The sequence below is a fragment of the Tauraco erythrolophus genome, chromosome Z, assembly GCF_009769465.1.
Source record: "Tauraco erythrolophus isolate bTauEry1 chromosome Z, bTauEry1.pri, whole genome shotgun sequence".
Classification (NCBI taxonomy): Eukaryota; Metazoa; Chordata; class Aves; order Musophagiformes; family Musophagidae; genus Tauraco; species Tauraco erythrolophus.
The window spans coordinates 33,934,180-33,953,527 of record NC_141496.1 but is presented as its reverse complement, the minus strand read 5'-3'; the positions used below and the strand labels follow the sequence as shown (position 1 = coordinate 33,953,527).

The window sequence follows — 19,348 nt, the reverse complement described above, 5'->3', positions numbered from 1 at the left end:
CTCAATCTAGTTTAAAGCTCTCCCTGTCAGTCTGACCAATATTGTTGGCGAAGGCCTCTTGCCCCACTCAGTCAGGTGAATCTCATCAGCTCCCGACAGACCCAGCTTCTCCAAGGTAGAGCCATTAGCATAGAAGCCAAAACATTGTGTATGGCGTCAGCCATGCAGCCAGGCATTCACCTTTTCAGTTCATCTCATCCATGCTAAACCTCTTCCTTTGACTGGGAGGATAGATGAAAACACCACCTGTGCTCAAGTTCACGTTAACATTGCTCCAAGGACCATGCAGTCTTTTTTCATTCTAAGTCACCTCGTTGCAGTATCGTTGGAGCCTACGTGGAACAGAAGGAGTGGATAATCCGTTGACTTTGCCAGGCTCAGCAGCCTCTCGGTAACATCACAAATGTGAGCTCCTGGTAGGCAGCAAACCCCCGAGAGAAACTGCCTGGATGGCAGATGGGTGCCATCTCAGCAAGGAATCTCCAGTTACAAATATGTCATGTGCTTTTCTGGTGACGCTGGTTCTAATGCAGGTGGGTGGTTGGATCGACTTCACACGGTCGGCTTCTCCTGGATCCTGTCTGATACTCAGGTGCTCTTTGTCCTCCAACCCAAGAGCATCGTCTATGTTATGTAGGGGCACATTAGGGGGATGGGGGACGGTTCCTCCTTCTACCCGCAGCAGAGCCGAGGGCCCAGTCTCCTTCATCTGGTGAGTTCCTCACGTCAGTCAGCTCGACGTTGAGTTCCAGCTGACCTTCCCCTGGCGCGGCTGCAAGGCAGGGCTGTCACTCAGCCTGGGACAGACGCAGTGCTGATACGGGGATAGGTATAGGAGTAGGCATAAGACTACATAAGACTATATTAGCTATTATTTCTATGGATAGGGATAAGAATAGGCATAAGACTCTGGGAAATACATAGCTCTGTGAAATAGCTCTGTGAATTGCTAGAAGTTATCAAATACTAATCCCTGCTTTGAAACACTAACTACTCGAAAAGAAGGCCTGTAAGAGAGACAAAATAAATGATGACAAGGTTGTAACTCATGACCCATAGGGAGAAAAACAGACAAAGAGGAGAGATAAGGACTAACGAGAACTAACATTTGTCTTCAAGCAATAACAAGTAGGAGACAACCAGATGTCCACTCAAGGCCAGGGAAACGGTTTGGCTCTACAGGCCCAGCCAAAACAAGAGTTACAGAGTTTTAGGGAAGAAGTGAAAACACACAGCGAGGAAGACCTACGGCCTTCATCCCAAAGACCCCTGCCCACGACCACCAGGAGGCGTGTCAAGGAGGAGCCTGAGGCGGATCCTGAGGCGGGGGCTATGGAAATGATCTCCAGGAGAGACTGCCCTTTTGGGGGAGGGGGTGATGAGTATGTCTGTATAAATACAAGAAAAACTGCTACGGCGTGTGTGCACGTTTGTGGTGGAGCGATCCCCCGTGCACCCAGCGCTGCAATAAACATACCTACTTTACAACTTTCCAAGTTGTGGAGTCTGTTTCCGCACGTCAGTGCCACGTACCAATTGCCCGCTCACGTTCCTGGACACTGCGCTGCCTGTGGAGCCCCTGTTGTAGCACAGCTACTTGTCTGAGGCGTTCTTCTGGCTGGGTAGGCTTGCAGCCGTGAGATCCACCGCTGCCTTCAGAGGCTCTGTGGCAGTGCTGGGAGCACTCCAATGGACTCTGTCCACAGAGCAGAGGAGTGTTACAAAACTTTGACAAAATAATCAAGATTTAATCAAGTAGAAAAGTTAGGTAGAAAACTGAAAAGTAAAATGCACAAGTTAGGATTGTTAAGTTTAATCAGTAACTATAGAGACCTGTCGTGGGTTAAGTTGAAAACATCCTCCCCCACACAGCCGGTCACTCCCCCTCCCCCACCCCCAGGAATGAGGGAGAGAATTAAAGGATAAACGGGAAACTTGTGGGTTGAGATAAGAACGATTTTAATACAGATGATTTAATACACAGGATGGGTGCTCACCACCCCCTCGTATGCGAAGCCCGTCTCGTCCCGAAGCTGCAATCTCGGACGAACGCGAGGCCCCGAAATAGAGAGGGGCAGAGAGAGAGAGAGAGAGAAAAGAAAAAAAAAAACCAGCAGAGCAACAGCGCAGCAAGCGCAAAAGAGCAAAAGCGCAAAAGAGCAAAAGCGCAAAAAGCCCCTCTTCTCTGCTGACCCTCGCTTTTATACTGGGCATGACGCTGCATGATATGGAATACTAATTGGCCAGTTTGGCCCTCAGTCTTAAGTTCCACACAAATCACAAGGGGAATCGTGTCCCCCTTGTCCCAGCTATGCTCCCCCCTTATCCCGCCGTGCTTCTGCACTCCGGCACACTGAAAAGTCCTTGGCAGCTTGTTATCAGTGCTCTTCTCAGAGTGAGCCTCTGAGCAAAACCAAAACACGGAGCTCTTCTAGCTGTTAAAAAAAAACCCTCTGTCCCAGCTAAAACCAGGACAAGACCTCACGAGGAAATTACAGGATCTTTCTATGCATTGTTTTAAACCGATGAACCATGTTTTAAACCTCATCACCCAGCTCCTGCGTTTTTCTGTGTTTTGTTTCAAGAAGTTAAGGAGACCATCACGGACGCCAGCTGTGATAAATGAGTGAGTCCCAAACAGAACTCCAATTAAAGTTTACAGTTTATTAGGCGAATAAAAGCAAGCAAACAGCGCTGGGTGCGCCGGGAGTCTCCGCTCCACCAAGACGCACACCTGCCGTGGCAGTTTTTCTTGTATTTATACAAACACACTCATAGCCCCCCGCCGAAAAGGTCAGTTTCTCCCAGGAAATCATTTCCATAGTCCCCTCCTCAGGATCCGCCTCAGGCTCCTCCTCGACACGCCTCCTGGTGGTCGTGGGCAGGGGTCTTTGGGATGAAGGCCGGAGGTCTTCCTCACGTGGGCAGGGGTCTTCAGGATGAAGGCCGGAGGTCTTCCTCACGTGGGCAGGGGTCTTCAGGATGAAGGCTGGAGGTCTTCCTCACGTGGGCAGGGGTCTTCAGGATGAAGGCTGTAGGTCTTCCTCACTGTGCACTTTTCCCCCCTTCCCTAAAATTCCCAATTTGGCTGCGTTTGCTGAGCCAAACCAGTTCCAGCCTGGTCCGTCCTTGAGTGGACATCTGGTTGTCTCCTACCTATCACTGTCTGAAGACAAATGTTAGTTCTTGTTAGTCCTTATCTTGCCCACATGGGCTAGTTTTTGTTTCCCTTCCTCCCTACAGATGTGTGGGTCATGAGTTACAACTTTGCTGGCATTTGTCTTATCTCTCTCACCAGCCTCCTCCCTGGGCAGCCAGCAGGGACTGGGACTTGACACTTTAATCAAGGCAAGCAATAATTCATGCAGCAGTTAATGTAGCAGCTAGTATTGGATATTTAAACAATAACTTGTTAGTATTTAATATTTAAACAATAACTAATATATACCCTCTTATGTGATTTTGTCTATTTCTATATTCCCTCTGTCAGCCCCCCCCGCTTTTTATTAAATCAAGTAAATTCTTTTACTTGCATAAGTTTCCTGATTGATATAACACTTTGTGCACTGAAAATACACACACCAAACCCATATGTACAGCAGTGTCAGTAACAATATTAAAGCAGCTGTAGCTATTAACAGTATTGTCACAGGATATTTTAAATGGCTGAAAAAATCCTGAAGCTGAAGGTGACCACCTGAAGAGTGCTTCCCAGCGTCTATGCTCTCCATCCTTTTTTACTTTTCACCATTTCCTTTTATCTCGTTTTGCATCACGATGAACTGTCACCAGAGCTCTTTGTTCTGCAGTGCCAGAGCACCCTGTGTATCACTCTGGTTGTCGGCAGCATCATGAGGAATTTCGCAGGTTTATGTTTTTGCATTTCACAGAGATCTCAAACTAAGATAATCACTTATCTTGAATAGGCACACCCTGCTCCTTACCATCATATTGACACGAATCAAATGAACATATTTCACACCAGCTATGTTGCTTGGAAACCCCCTTGTCCCTTCCCATCTTAATTCGAATATCAAGGATTCTAATTAGTAAAATTAAGTAGAATAACCAATGATTGTATAGAATAAGAATATTGATACGGTAACATAGCTCGCAAAACCCATCGCTTTAAAGGTCAAAATTAAGAGCGAGAATAATATACAATTTTATGTAAAAGAACTTATGTAATGATGATTCAACAAAATAAGTGTATAAAACCTATGGATTTTGATGCCAGGGTGGACAGGAATAAAGGAGTGCCTGTTTATCTGCTTTGTGTAGATTAATTTTCCTCCTGGCTGCTAACAGTTTTGCTGGTAACTGGAGGAAGGAGCTGTGGAAGAGCACAGCGAGGAGCAAGGAGCGGCCGAGAGAGACCACGGCAGCCCGACCCCAGCTGGCAGTGCCACCAGCCGCTGGCAAGGGGACAGAGTGAGCTGCAGCCATAGCGAGGGGAGCCCGCGCCCCGAGGGACCTGCAGTGAAGAGAGGCAGGTGGCAGGAAGCGGGAGGCGGGAGGCGGGAAGCGCGAGACGCTGGACTCTCGTCCTGGGGTGGGCGGCTGCCCACTCCGGGTCGGCGCCACCTGACCGGAGATGGCCACCGCGGCGGGGCTTGGAGAGCTCCAAAGTGCCCCGCTGCCGGGGCACCCGCCAGGCGTAGTTCGTCCTGCCAAGGCTGCCAGGGCTTGTGGGGCCGGTCGGGCCCGGCGCGGCTGCAGCACAGAGAGGACTGAGAGCTGAGAGGAGTGGCCAGGCAGTCAGCAAGATCAGTGATGATGTTGTCCCAAAACCGGGGGTTCATTCTCCTGATGTGCGGGTGACGTGCGGAAACAGACTCCACAACTCAGAAAGTTGTAAAGTAGGTATGTTTATTGCAGCGCTGGGTGCACGGGGGATCGCTCCACCACAAACGTGCACGCCCGCCGTAGCAGTTTTTCTTGTATTTATACAGACACACTCATCACACCCCCCCCCAAAAGGGCAGTCTCTCCCAGGAGATCATTTCCATAGCCCCCGCCTCAGGATCCGCCTCAGGCTCCTCCTTGACACGCCTCCTGGTGGTCGTGGGCAGGGGTCTTTGGGATGAAGGCCGCAGGTCTTCCTCGCTGTGTGTTTTCACTTCTTCCCTAAAATTCTTGTCTTGGCTGGGCTTGCAGAGCCAAACCGTTTCCCAGCCTGGCCTGGCCTTGAGTGGACACCTGGTCATCTCCTACTTGTTATTGTTTGAAGACAAATGGTAGTTCTTGTTAGTCCTTATCTCTCCTCTTTCTCTGTTTTTCCCCCTATGGGTCATGAGTTACAACCTTGCCATCATTTATTTTGTCTCTCTTACCGGCCTTCTTTTCGGGTAGTTAGTGTTTCAAAGCAGGGATTAGTATTTGATAACTTCTAACAATTCACAGAGCTATTTCACAGAGCTATGTATTTCCCAGAGTCTTATGCCATCTTATGCCTATTCTTATACCTATCCATAGAAATAATAGCTAATATAGTCTTATGTAGTCTTATGCCTACTCCTGTACCTATCCCCGTATCACGGGAGCGGGTGCAGGTTTTGATTTCAGTGTAACAAAGATGGAGCAGGAGGAGGTGTGCTGGAACTGAGATTCTCCTGCAACCCGTGGTGAGACAGCAGGTGGCCCCCCTGCCGCCTGTGGAGATTAACGGAGGAGCAGAGATCCACCCACAGCCCATGGAGAACCCCACGCTGGAGCAGACATGCCTGCACCCGAAGCATTTCATAGTCTCTGTGGGAAGGACCCCTGGGTCAGCTCCCCTGGGAGAGCTGAGACCCCAGTGGGGGCAGAGAGCCCTGCCCCCACCCCCAGCCGGGGTGGCGGGTAACAATAGAGACCTTTGTGACCTAGCCGCCTGGCAGCTGGTGATGCCCAGCACTGGCACGGCAGCCCCTCAGTGTCCAGGACACTTTCATGAGAAGAGGACATGAGTGATACAGCTCGTGCAGGAGCCCCTAGGGGCAGAGCTCGTGCAGGAGCCCCTAGGGGCAGAGCTCGTGCAGAAGCCCCTAGGGGCATTGCTCGTCCAGAAGCCCATGGGGGCAGAGCTCATGCAGAAGCCCCTAGGGGCATTGCTCGTGCAGAAGCCCCTAGAGGCAGAGCTCGTGCAGGAGCCCCTAGAGGCAGAGCTCGTGCAGGAGCCCCTAGGGGCAGAGCTCATGCAGAAGCCCCTAGGGGCATTGCTCGTGCAGAAGCCCCTAGAGGCAGAGCTCGTGCAGGAGCCCCTAGAGGCAGAGCTCGTGCAGGAGCCCCTAGGGGCAGAGCTCATGCAGAAGCCCCTAGGGGCATTGCTCGTGCAGAAGCCCCTAGAGGCAGAGCTCGTGCAGGAGCCCCTAGAGGCAGAGCTCGTGCAGGAGCCCCTAGGGGCAGAGCTCATGCAGAAGCCCCTAGGGCATTGCTCCTGCAGAAGCCCCTAGGGGCAGAGCTCGTGCAGAAGCCCCTAGGGGCATTGCTCGTGCAGGAGCCCATGGGGGCAGAGCTCTTGCTGGAGCCCGTGGGGGCAGAGCTCATGTTTCCCTGCAACCCTTGGCACGTGTTCTCTCCAGGAACAGGGTGTTTCCGCAAGGCTCCACCATCCCCACCAGGTAAGAATGCGGGGCTGGGGCTGGGCCAGCATCACAGGGACCCCAGGGGACCCGAGGCTGGCAGATGGGCCCTTCCAGAAGGGGCCGGGGGCAAGAGAAGCTGGTGCCAGCGCCAGCCTAGGTAGGTGGGGACTGCCTGCAGGAAAACAGCATCCGGCAGCAGCTGCCCCCGTCGCTGCCCAGCTCCTCTGCCCCACCCTGCTCCCTGCTCCAGCCAGGCAGCACCAGGATGGGGCCACTTGCCGTGGGCCACCTGCCCCCCACCCTTATCCCTCTTCTCTGTCCTGCAGGATGGTGAGCGATTCCCCCGACACGAGACGTGCACCCAGGGCAGCAGAGGCTGAAAGGGCTGGGGTGGCCACTGAGAACCATCAGCGGCCGGACAGCTCCAGGCAACGCCAACTGCCCAGGCAGGACTTGGGCCCCGACAGGGGTGCGTATCGACAGGACCCCAGCGGCCGCCTCCAGCCGCGGGGCACAGAGCAAGGCGGGGAGAGGCAGCTGGGCTGTCAGGAGGCAGCGGTGCTGCAGGGCTGCGACCTTTCCCGCCTTGCTGCCAGCGGCATCCCAGGCAGACGGGGCATCAGCACCACGACCCAGGGCTTGATGGGTGCAGAGCAACAGGCGCACGGCTGGAGAGAGGGCCCCGCTCTTCCCTCTGCACCTCCTACCTCTGTCTACAGCTTTCCCTGCCCTTGTTCCTAATCAGGTGCAGATGCAGCTGCCTCCAGCGGCCAGTCAGAGAGTGAGAAGGAAACCCGCAAGTACTTCTTGGCTTTCATCGAGGGCACCAAAAGCGTAAGTGCAGATGTTGTCAGCAAGGGGCTGCCTGTCGCTTCCAGCCGGGTGCTGCTGCGCCCGCTGCCTGCACACGCGGGCTCTCGGAGGGCTGCTGGCTGTGCGGAGCTGCTCCCCTCCCGGCCCCCTGCACCATTCCCGCAGCCCCTCGAGCCCCTGCTGGCCGTGCCTCTGCCCCCTGACCCTCCCTCTCTGTCTCTCTTCTCCCTGACCATCAGGACAAGGACTCCAAGCTGAGGTTTCTGGCCTCCGTGCGCATGCTCTGCAGAGCCTGGCTGCAGGGCAGCTCCCTGCCTCTTTTGGAATCAGCAGACAAGCTGCTGGAGAACATGAAGGTGAGGGGACCCGCGTGGGGCTGAGGGAGAGGGGCAAAACTGGCCAAGCACCGGCCCAGCAGTAAGGACGGCACTCGGGCGTCTGGGGACAGCAGGAGGCTGAGACAGGCCTCCGTGGGAACAGCCCTGCCTGCCATGGGGCCGCTGCAGAGCCAGGGGATCCTCTGGGTGCCAGTGCTGGCCTGGGGGCAGTGGGGCTCTGCCCGCCCTGCAGACTGGTGCTAGGTGCTGGCAGCTCCCATGCCCGGTCCCAGCCCTGCTCTCCCTCTCCAGGCACGACAGAAAGAGACAGAATCGCTCAGCTTGGACACAGTGATGTGGCAGCAAGCCATACTCGCCATCAGCGCGATGAGGTACCTGCCCCAGATGCTGGCCAGCCAGGGCCTCCCTACAGCGTGGGCCTGACAGCACCAGGCATCTCCCAGCCTGGCAGAAGCCTGGCGGCACTCTCTTCGGGCCTCTGCTCTCCCTTGCGCTTGGCCCGTCACCTTCCCAGACGTGGAAACCCCAGCATCCCACTGGCATCTTAGAGAATCGTAGAATGGTTTGGCTTGGAAGGGACCTTCCCCTAGACCAGGTTGCTCAAAGCCTCATCCAGCCTGGCCTCGAACACCTGCAGGGAGAAGGCAGCCACAGCTTCTCTGGGCAACCTGTTCCAGTGCCTCACCACCCTCAGAGGGAAGAACTTCTTCCTTGAATCTAATCTGAATCTCCCCTCTTTCAGCGTAAAGCCATTGCCCCTTGTCCTATCACTCCGTGCCCTTGCAAAAAGCCCCTCTCCAGCTTTCTCCTAGGCCCCTTTAGGTACGGGAAGGCTGTTAGGCAGTCTCCCCGGAGCCTTCTCTTCTCCAGGCTGAACAAGCCCAACACTCTCCTTGCAGGAAAATGACGCCAAACCTGCTGAACCAGCACCTCTGCTTCTGCATCCGCAACATCTTCTCGCTTGTGCAAATGGACAGCCCGCACGATTCACTCGATGCTCAGGTAAGTGCGGGCTGAGCTACGGAGAGCCTGCCAGTCGGTCCCTGGGCATGTTTTCCTAGTTAGCTTTGGCTGCTGGAAGACGGTGGGAGGAGAAGGAAGACCAGGGAGACCCTGAGGCCTCTCCCAGGACCAGAGGGCAGCTGAGGCATGCTTCAGGTGGAAGGCATTTGAGCCAGCTTCCGTCAAGGAAGAAGGGCCGGGGCAAGCGTGTCACCTGCTCTATCCTCTTACAGATCCTGGAGACGCTGGACAGCCTGCTGGAGGTGGTGATGCACGATATTCCACCGAAGCCCTCCATCAAGCTGGTGGATGGAATCTTGGAGGTCAGGCATTTGCCCAGAGCAGAGCTCACGGGCTCTCTTCCTTGCCTTACTCCAAAGAGATGCGACCCTCTGGAGCACGCGTGCCCCAGCTGGAAGCAAAGCAGTGGAAGGAGCCCAAGCATCCTTCCCAGGCCACTGCTCTGGCAGCTGGCGCCGCTGAGCCACTGCCCTTGCTGCCCGTCCCGTTCATGCCCTCCTTCTGAGGTGGCAGTGGGGTGGAGATCTGCTGGGACGTGGCCACGGTGCCAGGGGAGCTCAGCCCTGAAGCTCTCTGCTTCTGGCCTTCCCATGGGCCGTAGCCCGGCCTCCCTGGTGCAGGCCCGCCTGGCGGTTCCTTGTCCCCTAGAGAGGGGAGATGTGGCCATTTTAGGAGGAGTGCGTGGAAGGGGGCAGAGGTGGGGGGAGAGGGCGGGATCCAGCTTCCTCCCTGACTGCCACGGCCCCTGAGCTCGTGAGACGGCCGGGCCTCGTTCCAGGCCTTCCTCCTGTTCGGGGGGAGCCTTAGTGGCACGTCGTGTAAACCCCACCAGGCGCTGGGCAGAGCCACTGCTCCGGGAGCCGCTGTCACGTCCCAGGGCACAGCAGCAGCTTTTTCCCTTCTCAGGTCCTGCTGCCCTCCACGGCATCCCACAAAGTGGCTAGGCGCCGGAGGGCTGTGGAGAGGATCGTCAGCCTGAGCCGGTGCTTGAAGCCCGCTTCGATGTTGGAGGTGAGGGGCTGCGGCTCAGGGCAGAGCCCTGCGGAGCTCTGGCTCACTCGGCCCAGGGCTGCTCTCAGAGGGTCGGGCTGTCGTCCCATCGGCCGCAGCTCGGCCCTGACTGCTCCTTCCTCTCTCCCACAGGCCCTGCCCTTCTTAGGAGACCACCCTCTTCTCTGCGAACAGAAGCCTCTGCCATTCCTGGGGCCGGCGATGGCGTACCTCACCCTGTCCTGTGCTGAGGAAGACCACCAGATCAGCTGCGGGGCTCTGGCGGCGCTGCGTGTCTTCCACAGGTTCATCCTGCAGCGATATGGTGAGAGACGCTGGGGCGGGCTGGGACCTTCCAGCCACGAGGGCCCGGGCAAGGCGCCGCACCGCCTCGGTCCCCTGCTCTGCTAGAGGAAGGAGCGGCCAGCTCCTCTGAGGCTGGAGCAGGGGAGCAGCCATGCCACGCCAACGCCAGGGCCCAGGCAGACCGCCTTGGAGTGGCCCTTGGGCTGGAGAGCCCGTGGCAGCAGCGTCCCGGGGCTTCTCTCCTCCCCTCGAGCACAAAGCCAGTCAAACTCTCCTGCCCTTCTGCAGCCTAAGAGGCGGTTTCCCCTCCTCCCCCTGGCAGTGGGCCCACTGCCACCCTGGCACATCTCCAGCTCCCCACCCGACGGAGCGCCAGGCACAGAGCTCTCCTTGCTGCCCTCGCCTGCTGTCTCCAGCTCTCCGGCGTTCCTGCCGCTCACTGTCTCTTTTCCCTTCTGCCCAGACTTCGAGTTAGCACGTCTGGAGGGACAACTGGAGTGGGAAACGCCTAGCACCTTGCAGCCCAAGGAGCCCGCTGACGACACGACGGTAACAAGCTCCTCCTTTGCTGGGGGTCTTGGCCGTGGGGCTGGCGGGAGACTCGAAGGAACCAGCGTATAAGCCGTCGGGGGCAACGGCACAGCTTCCCGCCGATGGGCCTGCAGGATCCCACCACTTCTCTGCAGGGCGTAGCCAAAGGCTTTAACCCAGCGTGAGCGCAGCAGCTCCAGCCATCCTGGCCACCGGCAGGCTCTGGTTGCCAGCAGAGCCAGCGCACAGGGACCCTGCCCTCTCACCCCCTCCTTCAGCTCCCTCTCCACCCCCGCCATGGCTGCAGGCACCCCAGACCAGCCCCTGCTGCCAGCACTTGTCCTGGGGCAGGGGGCCAGCGCTGCCCGGCCTTCTCACTCCAGAGGCACCCCCGCTGCTCGGCTGTGCCCTGCCACCAGGGCACTCAGTGCGACCCCTCTTTCCTCCCTCTCTCCCTCAGATATTTGGGAGGTTCTTCCTCCCGGAAGAGAGGACCGACTTCATCCTCACGCTCTTGAAAAACATGGCGCACCTGAGGGTCTCTGACACCCGGCCAGTCGCCAACATGCTGGACGTTATCTTGAGAGAGCCCCTCTTGGAGTCGAGCGGGGTAGGCAGCGTGCAGCCGGATTGCCCTTATGCGCGTGTGCTCCGGGGGCTCTTCCCTCCGCCCTGCCCCGAGTGCAGGGCTTGGGAGCACCCGATAGGCGGCCTCTGAGGCCAGCGAAGAGCAATGGGAGGGAGGCGGTTCCTGGTGGCAGCTGGGGCCATGGCTGTGCCTCACCCCGCTCCACCCCCTGCCTCTGCCAGGTGGACGACATCGTGCAGACCATCTATCAACAGCTGGCATCTGACAGGCAGAAGCCGCTCCAGGACATCCTGAAGAGGACCCTTCTCCAAGTGGCCCACTTGCACTCTCAGAATGTGACAACCAGCCTGCTGCAGGTTTCGCCACACTGTGACAGGTACGTGGCACATCAGCCTCGGGCACGGCGCAGGACCTCAGGGGCCTGCCCAGGCAGAATGGGTGGTGGCTGAGGTGGCCCAACTGACAGTGTGCTCTGGCTCTGCAGCACTTCCAGGTCCATGTGGAGCACGTTGGCCTCCGAGCCTGCCGTTGCGTACAACACGCTCCAGGCGCTGCTGCTGGTCCAGAAGCAAGGCGCCCGGGATCACGCCCTCAAGGGAAGATGCGGCTGCTGCTGTTTCCTGGCTGTGAGTGTCTGGACGAGGCCTGCTGCTGCTCCGCTCGGAGCTGCATGCCCCTCTCCAGCCCCTCTTGCCCTCTCCACCTGCCCCAAACCCAGACCTCCCCAGGGACGCCAGGGCCAGGGGCCTCGGGGCCATGACCAGGCAGGGCTCTGCCTGGGCATCTCCCTCAGCTCAGCGCAGCACCTCAGCCCCCGCGCCCCCAGCCCCTGGCAGGACCGCGCCGCAGGGACATCTCTGCAGTGAGAGCGGTATCTGGGTGTTTTCTGCAGGTACCCGGTGCCATGAGCGAGATCTTCCTGCTGCCCACCAGCCGATGCAGCGTGCTGTCGCTTTTCGACAAGCTCTTCATGGCAGCGCTCTTCCTGATCTCCCTCAACTTGTGGAGCTCAGAGCAGGGCTGCCACAACTGTGGCAGTCAGGGCAGGGAGGCCGAGCATGAGCCAGTCTCCCCCCTCAGGTGCTCCGTCCCGGTCCCCTGGTGTCTGCCCCAGGCCCAGAGCCAGGGCCAGGGCTCCACGTGTGACCGTGCTTTGCTCTGCATGCAGGAGCTCGGTGAGCGCCATCAAAGCTCTCTTCGAGTGGCTGGGCGGTGCCTCCCTGGTTAAAGGCATGGAGAAGAAGCGTATCTGGGACTTGCTCCTGAGCACTGACAGCTACCACGACGGTGTCACCAAGCTGACGAGGTGAGAGCCTCATCAGTTGTCCTTGTCTCCCCCAGCATCCCTTCCCCTGGAGAGCAAGGGCCCCCACACGATCCCCTTCCCTGAGGGCAGTGGGGCGCAAGCAGCCCAGGCGAGGCGCTAGTGCAGCCGTCCCCGTGTGGCCTGGCCTGCGGGGTGATGGCTGGAGCTGGCAGTGCCGTCCCAGAGAGGTTTGCCTGCCCAGCTCGGTGCCGCCAATGCCTTCTTCCTCTGGCCAGGGTGCTGCAGCGTGCAGGACCGCAGCTCTGCTACTGCGTGTCTGAAGAGGCAGTCATAGGCCTCCTCCAGAGACAGGCCTACCAGAACATCGGCGCCATGACCGTCTTCGTCGAGGTGGGCCCTGCTGCCTCCCTCCTGGGCTGGGACCAGCCCTGGTGCCCTGCCCCGAGCCGTCTGGGAGTTCTGCTGGGTGTGCTGGCTCTAACTCCGCTGCTGGCTGCGTTTCAGCTCCTCGACTGCACCAACTTGGAGCATGTCAATGACCAAGTCCTGCACATCCTCCGGCTCCACCTGCAGAGCGAGGACGAGCTGCTGCGCCGGATGGCGGTCACAGGCCTCATGAAGCTGTCTGGGAGACTCGAGGTGAGCAGGGGCAGCCCGGCCCAGGCAGGGCGTCCGCCTGGGGCTCGGCTGCAGGCTGTGGTGCACGCAGCGGCTTGCTCGGCGTTCGCCAGGAATCGGGAGTGGCGGGAACGGTGCCCACTGCCCCTGGTGCCCCGTTCAGCAGGCCCTGAGCACTCCAGGCCAGGAGCCGGGCCACATTGCACGTGGAAAGACCTCTGCCCGACGGGCGCTGCGCCCTCTACGTGCAGAGCGGATTTGCCGGTGCGGTCCTCGATTGCGTCACAAAACGAAATTGTGTTTTTCACGTAGGCAGCGACTCTGCAAGGCCTGCTGCCAGCGGTCATGCAGAAACTGCAGGACGAGGACTGCGCCACCAGGATAGGGGCCCTGGCTTTCCTCAGCAACATGCTCCACCGGGCAGACAGACAGACAGCTGTCCCCCTTGCTGTGCAGCTGCTCAAGATGCTCCTGCCGCTCTTTGAAGACGTAAGGCGGCGGGATAGCACAGGCTTGGGTGGCATGCCGGGAAGGGACGCGTGCGCGTGGCCTGGGAGTGGGGCGTCCCGATCCGCGTGTGCCCACTGGCCCGTGAGTTCTCCTCACTGCAGAGGGAGAGCCACAAGCGTTCATCTCCTCACCAGGAGCCAGGACCGACATCCTCCCCTCTTCCTTCTCTCCTCCTAGGGCTCCAGTTGCCTGCGAGAGCGCTCCATCATCCTCTACAGAGAAGCCAGGGAGGTCGCAGTCACCACCCACAAGAGGCACATGAGGAAGGACGTGCAGAGGAGCCTGATACCCCTGTTCTTCCACCTGTTCGACGAGGACGACAGCGTGGCTCAGGTAGGGATTTCTAAGCCTTCTGAACATGCCTCCATTGGGATGCAACCTCCGGAGTCCCTGAGGAGAGCTCAGAGTCCCTCCCTGCCTGCAGCCACAGAGCTGGCGGCACCTGAGAAGGCAGGCAGGGACGTTTCCTACACCTGCCCTGCCTGATCCAGCAGAGCTCAGAAGTGGCGCACAGCCACAAAAGACCTAAGTGCTGGAGCCCCCGCAGGCTTCCCAGCGGTGCCTGCACATGTCCGAGGCCCGGGTTTGGACCCCCAACCCTTGCCACCTCCCTGCTCTGCCCAGGGATCCCCATGTCATGTTCCCTGGGCAACAGTGCCATCTCCCAGTCTCTGCTGCTCTGCAGGCCTCCAGGAAAACCCTGCTTGGAGCTGCCAAGTTACTGAAGGAGAGGCAGCTCTGGAAGCTGGTGGAGACGAAGCAGGAGTGGATGGTTGGCGAGTGCCTGGTAAGGATGGCCGCGGAGCCTCCCCACCCAGCCTGGAGAAGCCCCTCTCCCCCAGTGCCCAGCGCATGGGGCTAGCCGCTGTGCCCCTGCCCGCTGCGGCAGCCCAGCGCCACCTGCACTGCACGTGGGCTCCCTTTCCCTGCTGGAGCCCCAGCCTAGCTGGGCCTTGGCGGCAGAGTGGCACCACTGCACCCCAGGGAGCACCCTGGCCTCCGCTCCCTCCAAACCCCAGCACCAGCCAGCCGCTGGCTGGGCGTCGTGGGTGCCCAGGCAGGGGAGGCCACAGTCCTGGTTGTCGTGGGAGGGTCTGTGCCAACCCTGTCCCCTTGTGCTCTCTCCAGCTGGCACAGGGCAGCAGCAGAGCGAATGAGTATGTGCAGCAGAGCCTGCCGTACCTGCGGAGCCCACAGGAGTCCTTGCGCAGGGAGGCCGTCAGGTTCATCGGTGAGCCACCACCTCGCCGGGGGTCCCTCCCTGCCCCACTGCTGCCGAACCCGTCGTGCGGCTGCAGGGCCCTGACTGCCAGATGCGGGTCGGGTGCCCGCAGGGCTCCCTGCCGCCTTCTGCCATCCCTGCCCACGCACAGCAAGGGCTGCTGGGAGCCTCGTTGCGTCCCTCGCAGCCTTCCTGGGCATGCTGCTCAGGGACTGCCCTGGGCTCAGCCTTGCTAAGGGAAGGAGGTCGCGGGGCCACCCACGGGGTCCGGGGTAGGGGAGCGGGGCTGCTGGGGTGTGCACCAGCGGGATCTGTGACGGACTGTGTGTGCCTAGGGCTCGCCGGGCGACAGCTGAGGAACGGGCGCCTGGAGGAGCTCCACGTCATCTACAACAGTGAGTGAGGGCAGTGGGCTGTCTGCGGGGGCTGGGCGGGGGGAGGAAAGGCCCCTGGGTAGGGAGCTCCAGTCGCTTTCCTGCCCGGGGAGAGGGCTCTGCTCCCTGTGCGGGTAAGGGGCGCTGCGGGCAGTGCACAGGGAGATTTTCGGGCACGTGGGGCATTGGCAGCCGGCAGCTTCCAGCTGACCCCGGTGCCTCCGCCTGCCTCCTGGCCATGGGAAGTGCTGGGGGGCAGGCATGGCCCTGGCCCAAGGGGCTCCCGAGGTCCCGCAGATGCAGGCTCTGACCACAGCTCCGTCCCTTTCTGTCCCAGGCCTTCGAGGCATGCAGAATGACAGCAGCCCCTCGGTCTTTTCCCTGGCCATGCAAAACCTGCAGATCCTGTCGGCCAAGCCTCCCTCCAGATCCCGCCTGTCAGCACTGTGGGACCGACTCTGGAGGGCGCGGAGGAGAAGGACGCCGGCTCGAGATGACAGCGGGCTGCGCTGACGTTGCTGTGTGTGGAGCTGATCCCGGGGTGCTCTGTGTGCTGGCACCACCGGCGCAGCTGCACCTGCTCCCTCGCCAGCAGCCAGGGGCCGTGCAGGACACGCCACGCCCTACGTCATGGCCCCGAGGCTCCAGCTCCTCTGCCAGGCTGCACAAAACCCAGAGGAAAGCTGGAAGAAAGACTTTGCCTGCCCTGCCCTGGAGGACCCCGACCTGCATGCCTGCCTGCTCAGCGTAGCGATCCCGTTTTGTGGGGATGGGGACGCATGGGCTCGGCCTGCGGCTCCAGTGGCTGTGCTGGCCCTGGAGCCTGAAGAAGCAGCCAAACACCGAGGCAGAGCAGCAAGAGAAAGGAACACTTTGGATGGCGGCCCAGGAAGGAAATGGGCATCCCACAAGCTGGAAGCAGAGGCCATGGCACAGCGGGCCTGCCTGTGTCTCCCGGTCATTGATTAAAGACTGTGGAACTTCACGTGCTGTTTGAGCTGTTCTCCCCTGTCCCCCACCCTGCTGTTCCCCAGGCCCCCAAAGGCCCCTGGCAGGGCTGCACGTGGCCCTCTGGAGCCATGCTGTTTCCCAGGCAACTGGAGCGGCTGTGCAGGGCCTCAGGGGAGTTCGGGAGGTTGGCCAGATTTTGACTTGCATCTGCTTGGGTACAGTTGTACCTGGGTGTGGGGGCCAGTTCTTGCCGCTTGTCTTCGCATCACTTGCTTTTGGTTTTCTTTTTTTCTTTTCCTTTCTTTTCTATTTTCTCTTTGCTTTGGCTTTCCTTTTCTTTTGCTTTCCCTTCTTTTCTGTTTCTTTTCTGTGGCTTTCCTGTTTCTCTCTTCTTCCACGTGTCCTGTGCTTATGAAAGGACTTTCATGTCACCAGCTCCCTGACTTCTACTCCCTTTCCTCTTCCCCAGCCCAAGCGAGCAGCTGTGTGGGGCTTTGCAGCCCACCAGGGTTAACCCTCAGCACCGAGGCATCCCGCCTGCTTTCAGTCAGTCACTCTCGGTGATGAGCTACACTCACCTTGATACCCAAAAAGTCGGTGCAATTGAAATTGAACTTTCCAAGACTCATTGTGGAGTTTTAGAAAGCGGCATTGCACTGGGTGCACGGGGCATATCTCCTCCTGGCATGCGCACTTGGCCCCTGGACAGAAACTTAGTTATTCACTACAGTCATACACATTCATAACGTATTTACATAGTCATTGTTATTCTCTTAAACAATGGGTTGGTTTTCTCTGGATTTACATGTAAATTACTTTGCACGCTCAGTTCTCTCCTCCGACCCTTTCTCTTGGGTCTGGGCTGTGTATAGGGCAGGTGGTCGGTGAGTCGGTGGTCGCCATCTCCCCTGGCCAGAATTACCTTTTCCCCACGTCACTGCTGCGCATGTTCACAGCTCAGAAAAACACGAGAACAAACTTTATACAGTCTCTGGGATGTTCCTTTCAAGGGCAGACAGTTCTGGATAAAGGAGTCTCCCTTTTAATCACTTCTGACAGCTTCAAGGACGGTCATCTTGTTGTATGCTTTAGGTGTGCGTAGATCACTTATTACCTACTAAACCCTTCATGAAATTCTTACACAAAAACTTTAACCCCTTTATTGCTGGGTAACAACCTCTCGCATTTTGTGTCCTTACTCTGTGATAGTCTCGTCAAGAACAACAACGGTGGAGGGAAATCGATCACTGGGTTTCATATCAGGGGACGCCTTCCACTAGATCAGGTTGCTCGAAGCCTCGTCCAGCCCTTGAGCCCTTCCAGGGATGGGGCAGTCACTGCTGCTCTGAGGAGCTGCAAACTGGCTGAGGCAGAACGCAGGAAGACGCCCCATCTAGAAGAGACACTTCCAAGAAAGTCAAACACTGTTTGTCTTGCCCAAAAGGAACAGCCCCTGTCTGCAGAACGTCCTTCTTCCTTTGCGTTACTCGGGAGAGAATTAAACTCTACTCTCAGAACTGCAGGTCCTTGGAGGAAAGACGTAATCTCTCTGGGAGGATTCCAGAGGTGAGACAGTTCACAGAAATAAGAGGTTCCCCCACTCTTACTTTTTTCGTTTCCCTGTGGCTTTAAGCCGAGACGTCTGGTGGGCAGAACGGTAAAAGGCCTGTCAAGGCCGGTAAAAGGCCGGCAGCAGCAAAGGCCGCTCTTCGGCCCCGGCCTGAACAGAGCACAGCCGGCCTTCCCCTTGGCTTCCTTCGCCTGCTCCAGGCGGAGCCCCTGGCTGTCGGGGCGGCAGGCTCCTCTGAAGGGGTAAGGGAGCTGCTTCTCGCCTCTGGCTGGGCCGGGCGCGGCCGAGCCCGTCCCCAGCGGCAGCGGCAGGATGGCTGCGGAGACCCTGCCGCCTGGCCGCGGCCCGTTCCCCGGCTCCTTCTCGACCGCCCTCCCCTGGTGCTCGGCGCGTGCCCGCCCGTTCCGGTCGAGCGCTGCGCGGTGATTGGCCCCTCGGCCGTCCGGGCCGGAAGCGGGCGCCGCGGCCGGGAGATTTGAACAGCAACGGCTGCGCCGTGAGGCGGCTGCTGAGGAGGTGAGCGCTGCCGCTCGGTGCCCGCCCCGCCTCTCCTTCCCCCGTAGCCCCCGGTGCCGGTTACTGCTAGAGGCCAGGTGGCAGCCGCCGGCCCCCGGGCGGCAGGGGCCTGCGGAGCCCCGGGGCCGCGCTCGGCGCCTCTCGCCGGGCGGGCCCGGCCCCGGCTGCCGGCCGGGCGCGCCGCAGAGCTGAGCTCCGCTGAGCTGCGGTCGGCGTGAGAGCAGCGCCGAGAGCCGCCGCTGGTCCGTGCTGCCGCCTGGGCTGGCGCCGCGCCGTCCGCTTGGTTCTCTCTGCCGCTTCTGCAGAGCAGCCGCCCCGTCGTCGCCGCGGAGCCGCAGCGAGGAGCCCGCGCGAGACGGCAGCGCCTGCGGGCGTCGGGGCTCGGCCGGCCGGCCCGCTGCGGGGTGCGCAGCCCTCGCTAACGAAAGCGCGTCGCTCCTGCGCTCGTTTGGGCTGGGGCAGGATTAACTTTCTTCCCAGGAACTGGCACGGGGCTGCGCTCTGGATCGGTGCTGGAATCAGCGTTGGTAACGCAGAGATGTTTTCGTTATTGCTGAGCGGCGCTTCTGCAGCGTCACGGCCTTTTCTGCTTCTCGTCCTGCCCCGCCGGCGAGGGGGCCGGGATGTGCCCAGGGAGTCGGGAGGCGATACGGGTGGAACGGCTGACCCTGGCTGACCCAAGGGGTGTTCCAGACCGTGGGACGTCATGCTCAGCACTACAACGGAGTGGGGGAGCGAGGTTGGCCAGGGTGTGACTGCTCGGGTACTGGCTGGGCACGAGTTGGTTGGCTGTAAGCGACTGTCTACGGTTGCATCACTTGTGTTTCTTGGCTTTTATTTCCCTCTCTTTGTTATTTTCCTTTTCGTTACAATTTATTTTGAATATTCTTTTCAGTTTAGTTTATTTCGATTCTTAAACCATTCTTACCGCAGCTGAGGAGTTTTCTCACTTTTACCCTTCCAATTCTCTTCCCTGCATCCTGATGCCAGGGGTGCAAGCAAGTGGTGGTGGGGTGCTTAGTTGCCAGCTGGGGCTAAACCACGACAGCCCCTGCCACTGGAGTGGCAGCAAACGTACCTTCTGTTTCTACGAGTTGGCTCAGAGTGGAAAAGCGTGAACACCTACGCTTTCTCACTGCAGGTGCTGACGAGGACTACAGATCC

The 19,348-nt window shown here is 59.1% G+C and overlaps 2 protein-coding genes across 2 annotated transcripts in view; both read left to right on the top strand.

The window, feature by feature from the left end:
• CAST (calpastatin) overlaps positions 1–6,434 on the top strand; it is a 101,540-nt gene extending 95,106 nt beyond the window's left edge. Inside the window, exon 20 of the mRNA XM_086629840.1 lies at positions 6,051–6,434. Within this exon, the coding sequence (XP_086485966.1) occupies positions 6,051–6,434 (384 nt within the window). The remainder of the gene's footprint in view (positions 1–6,050) is intronic.
• A 174-nt stretch (positions 6,435–6,608) lies between these two features.
• Positions 6,609–15,660, top strand: LOC147526365 (maestro heat-like repeat-containing protein family member 7). The gene is made up of 22 exons (XM_086629839.1): positions 6,609–6,723; positions 7,312–7,400; positions 7,619–7,735; positions 8,009–8,088; positions 8,617–8,719; positions 8,953–9,042; positions 9,647–9,751; positions 9,884–10,055; positions 10,500–10,585; positions 11,028–11,177; positions 11,378–11,532; positions 11,641–11,782; positions 12,049–12,236; positions 12,325–12,462; positions 12,699–12,813; positions 12,928–13,062; positions 13,354–13,530; positions 13,729–13,884; positions 14,237–14,338; positions 14,680–14,782; positions 15,109–15,168; positions 15,485–15,660. Exons 1-22 carry the CDS (start codon positions 6,609–6,611, stop codon positions 15,658–15,660), a joined length of 2,754 nt encoding a protein of 917 aa, XP_086485965.1.
• The last annotated feature ends 3,688 nt before the right edge of the window (positions 15,661–19,348 follow it).

Excerpts from the sequence above, each read along its gene's own strand:
- LOC147526365 (XM_086629839.1), top strand. The coding sequence starts at position 6,609 with ATGCGGGGCTGGGGCTGGGCCAGCATCACAGGGACCCCAGGGGACCCG. Across the intron at positions 6,724-7,311 it reads TGGTGCCAGCGCCAGCCTAG|GTGCAGATGCAGCTGCCTCC; the intron begins GTAGGTGGGGAC and ends GTTCCTAATCAG. Across the intron at positions 11,533-11,640 it reads GTTTCGCCACACTGTGACAG|CACTTCCAGGTCCATGTGGA; the intron begins GTACGTGGCACA and ends CTGGCTCTGCAG.